Genomic DNA, 4,351 nt, shown 5'->3' with positions numbered 1-4,351 from the left:
CCCCCCCCCCCGCCTTTCCGGTGGCGGCACACCTGTCCTGCACAGATATCTGACACCGGCCCCGTCGCACAGCCCGAGGGCTCGGATGGGACATCCCTCGAGCGGGACGTCCTGCGCCCCGGGACCGAGCTCATGGCCGCCGGGTACGCCCTGTACGGGTCCTTCACCGGCCTGGTGCTGGCCACCGGGGACGGGGTCAACGGGTACACCCTGGACCCGAGCCTCGGGGAGTTCATCCTCACCCACCCGTCCATGCGGATCCCCTCGCGCGGGAACATCTACTCCATCAATGAGGGCAACGCCAGCAAGTGGGGGCCAGCCGTCACTCGGTGGGTCAACCACTGCAAGTTCCCGGAGGCCCCGACCGCCGACGCCGAGGGCAAGCCCCTGGCCGGGCTGGATGAGGCCACCCTCAAGGTCACGCACCCGCTGCGGCCGGCCGGCTCGCTGGCCGTCCGCGCCGATGAGCACGACAACCATGGGACTCGGAAGCCGCGTTCCCTGCGCTACGTCGGGTCCATGGTGGCCGACGTCCACCGGACCTTCCTCCACGGAGGTGTTTTCGCCTACCCCGCGGACAGGAGGTGCGTGCATGATCCATTCCTCGCCGGAGCCCCTGGCTCCCGGTGCAGCCGATCCCTCGCATGTGCCCCTCCCCCCCCTCTCTCTCCCTCTCTTTCGGTCGCTCAGTCGCCCGCATCCCGCCGGCGCCGCCGCGGGGCACTGACACTCCCCTCGCCTCTCTGGTGGCTTCCTCCCCCCTCCCCCCCTCCCCGGAGCACAGCTCCCCCAACGGCAAACTGCGCATCCTGTACGAGGTCCTGCCCATGGCCTTCCTGTGCGAGCAGGCCGGCGGCCGGTGCACCACCGGTCTGAAGCGCGCCCTGGCCATCCGCCCGGACAAGCTCCACGCCCGGACCGGCATCTTCCTTGGCAGCGCGCTGGACGTGGCCGAGGTTGAGCGCATGTACCAGGATGAGGAGAACGCCAAGAAGTAGGCAGCACACAGGCGCTTTTTTTTTTCTTTGGCCCAGTCGGGTCCCCTCGCCCTGGAGTGCCACCCATTGGCTGCCCGCCTTTCACTGTCTCGCCCTCTCCTTTTCTCCCTCTCCCTCCCTCTCTCTCTCTCTCCCCCTCTTCTTCCTCCGCCCATCCCCATGCGGAGCTCCCATATCACCCAGCATGGAGGCGGGTCGCACGTCGCCCATCTTCCCCCCTTCAGAATCGTCGCCCCCCCCCCCCCTCCCCCCCTCACTTGAGCGAGGCAGATCAATGGGCTGCGCCCTTTTTCTTTTCCTTTCTCCTCGCGTATCCCAATACATACGCCGCACTTGCCTTTTTATGTGTAGCCCCCGCGCTTGTCGCCCGGCCCGCCGTCGCCCGCGCCGCCTGCCGCAAGCAGGACCGCCGACAGGAGAAAAATACTGGATCTATTGTGTTCTAGAGGTTGGCGCTGCAAGCGGGGAGGGGCAGGAAGGGGGGAGGCCGGCACACACCGCGGCGAGAGGCAGGACAGGGTGAGGAAGGCCCCCTTCCCCCCCTCTCCCCCCGCACACACACACACCGACCCGCTGACCGCGGCCAGACGCGCGGATGTCAAGGCTAGCACCGCGAGCGCAGGGCGAGGGCCGGGAAATGCGACTCAGTCCATTCATTTCCCCAGCCCTCACCAGGGGAAGGTTGGCATTGGCACGGGCGCTGGCGGTGCTGACACGCGTGCTTCAGTGGGAGTGGGCCACCGCGGCCGCCGGCCCGGCAGCAGCCACCAGCTGGTCCAGCTGGGCAATGCGCTGCAGGCCCAGGGCCCGGTCCGCCTCCGACACGTGGAGCTGAGCCAGCTCGCTGGTGGACAGCCCAAGGCCACGGACGTCACACAGGGCCAGAGGCTCGGCGCGGTAGGTTTGTGCGCTGGTCGACGTAACGCGCACCAGCACGAAGTCGCCCTTCTGCGGCATGACAAAGCCGCTGGCCGCCGACAGCGGCTGGCTCATGGACACCGGCGCCTCCGGGGTGCTGACCATGTTGGGCACCGGCTGCTTGGGGAAGACAACCTTCGGGCGAGAGGCGATGGTGCACACAGTACCGGCAGACAAGGGGATCGGAGGTCAGAAGGGGCCACATCCCCCGTGCAGGGGCGGAGAAGGAACGACAGAGGGGGGGGGGGGGGGGGGGGGCCCCCCCCCGCCACGGGGGGGGGGGCCCCGGGGGGGCCCGGGGGGGGCCCCCCCCCCCCCCCCCCCCCCCCGCGGCGTGCACGCCCTCCAGCCCACGATGCGTACCATCTTGTTGTTGTCCGACCGGCCGGACCACTCGTCGCTGTTGCGCCGGCTGTCGCCCTCAATGAGGATCACATGCAGGGACCCCTCCTCCAGGGCGGAGGACTTCGACATGAGGCCATACTGCAGGTCGATGACCTCGCGCAGACGGGCCTGCTTCACCTCCTCCGGCACATCGTCCACCAGGGTCCGGTGGGCGTGGGTCTTCTCGCGCATGCTATACGCAAAGAGGTAGGCATGCTCGTAGTTCACATGGTGCAGCAGGGACACGGTGTCGGCATGCTCCGCGTCGGTCTCCCCGCAGAAGCCCACGATGAAGTCCGACGACAGGGCCACCCGGGGGATGAGGGACCGCGCGCGGTCGGCCATCTCCAGGTACGCCTCGCGGGTGTACCCCCGGCGCATGCGCTCGAGCACGGCGCTGTTGCCGGACTGTGCCGGCAGGTGGAGCTGCTTGGCCACGTTCGGCCGCTCGGCGATCAGTCGCAGCAGCTCATCCGGGAAGTCCTTCGGATGGGGGGAGGTGAAGCGGAAGCGCATGTCCGGACAGGCGGCACTCACCTCGTCCAGCAGGTCGGCAAAGAGCAGACCCCCGGTCCGGGCCTTGTAGATGGTCTGGAAGCCGCGCGCCAGGGTGCCGGTCATCTCGGTGGTGGTGGCGGCGCCGCGCTCGGCGCGCTCGTCCAGCAGGGCCAGCCCGGCCTCGGAGGTGTCGCGATAGCTGTTGACATTCTGCCCGAGGAGGGTCACCTCGCGGACCCCCTGGGACTGGAGTTGGCGCACCTCGCGGATGATGGAGGCCGCATCGCGCGAGCGCTCCCGGCCGCGCGTGAAGGGCACAATGCAGTAGGAGCACATGTTGTCACAGCCACGCATGATGGACACGAAGGCCGACACATTGTCCGGGTTCACGCGCACCGGCGCCACATCGGCATACGTCTCATCCAGCGAGAGCATCACATTGATGGCGGACTGCCCGCCGGAGATGTCGACCGAGTGCAGCAGGCGGGGCAGGTCGCGGTACTGGCGTGTGTGTGTGTGTGTGTGTGTGAGAGAGAGGGGGGGGGGATGAAAGGTCGGGTAGGTAGCAGAGGAGCACAGGGTCAGCTGTAAGCATGGGGGGAGGGGGGGTGAGATAGCCAGATGGGCAGAGAGGGACAGCGGACAACGTACGCTATCGGGACCACAGACAACATCGACCGACTTGTCCGACTCGAGGACCTGGTGCTTGAGACGCTCGGCCATGCAGCCGAGCAGCCCGACGCGCAGACCACGACGCTTGCGCTGGAGGAGAGGAAAGGGGCAGAGGGACAGGTCAGAGGCAAGGTGATGCAGACGCCAGTGAGCGGCCGGCCGGGCGTACATGCGCGGGTGCGAACGGGCGGGCGGGCGAGCGAGAGACAGAAATAGGGGTTCAAAGAGAAAGAGAGAGAGAGAGAGAGAGGGAGAGGGAGAGGGAGGGTCCATACCTTGATGTGCGACAGCTCGGTCAGGCGGTTCCAAATCTTGGTTTCAGCGTTGTCACGGATGGCGCAGGTCATCAGCAGGACCACATCGGCATCCTGGGCCGAGGCGCCCTCCGGGGCACGCTCGTACCCGGCGTCCAGCAGGCAGGCCAGAGCAATCTCCGTGTCGTTGACATTCATCTGGCAGCCGTAGGTCTCGGTCAGCACTGTGCGGCCCTGGCCCAGGTTCTTCGGCAGGTATGGGGCCGGGGCGTAGACCTCCTGGTCGTCGCCATCCTGCGGGGGGGTCTGGCCGTCGGACATCTTCATGAACTCCGCCAGCGAGGGGATAATCGGCGGCAGAGACCGGCGACGGGACGCGGCGGAACCCTTCTCCCCGTCCAGGGGGGAGGAAAACTCCGACACCGCAGCGGCGGCGGCGGCGGCGGCGGCGGCGCTGGTCGGCTCCGGGGTGGCCGGGGCCTTGGGCATGCCGCATGCATAGAACCGGGCCTGGGCGGTGGTGGCCGCGGCGGCGGTGCGCAGGGCCACTCCGGCCGGGCGGCCGAGCAGGGAGCTCGCGGCGGCACGGGCGGACGGGAGCATGATGCGGGGCGGGGGGCGGGGCAC

General features: G+C 68.5%; 2 protein-coding genes across 2 annotated transcripts in view; one reads left to right on the top strand and one right to left on the bottom strand.

Moving 5' to 3' along the window:
• Positions 1 to 1,128, top strand: part of H696_04198 (fructose-1,6-bisphosphatase I) — a 2,240-nt gene extending 1,112 nt beyond the window's left edge. The window contains exons 4-5 of the mRNA XM_009498075.1: positions 73 to 584; positions 785 to 1,128. Of these exons, the coding sequence (XP_009496350.1) occupies positions 73 to 584; positions 785 to 998 (726 nt within the window). The 3' untranslated portion in view covers positions 999 to 1,128. The remainder of the gene's footprint in view (positions 1 to 72; positions 585 to 784) is intronic.
• Positions 1,129 to 1,208: 80 nt separating this feature from the next.
• On the bottom strand, positions 1,209 to 4,327 carry H696_04197 (hypothetical protein; the record flags this gene model as incomplete). Its single annotated transcript, XM_009498074.1, has 4 exons — positions 1,209 to 2,051; positions 2,280 to 3,299; positions 3,450 to 3,560; positions 3,746 to 4,327. The coding sequence occupies 4 exons, from the start codon at positions 4,325 to 4,327 to the stop codon at positions 1,722 to 1,724; spliced, it is 2,043 nt and encodes a 680-aa protein (XP_009496349.1). The 3' UTR covers positions 1,209 to 1,721.
• Positions 4,328 to 4,351: the final 24 nt, after the last annotated feature.

Source organism: Fonticula alba (genome assembly GCF_000388065.1).
Source record: "Fonticula alba strain ATCC 38817 unplaced genomic scaffold supercont2.7, whole genome shotgun sequence".
NCBI classification, from domain to species: Eukaryota; order Rotosphaerida; family Fonticulaceae; genus Fonticula; species Fonticula alba.
This window is presented reverse-complemented; position numbering and strand designations above follow the sequence as displayed.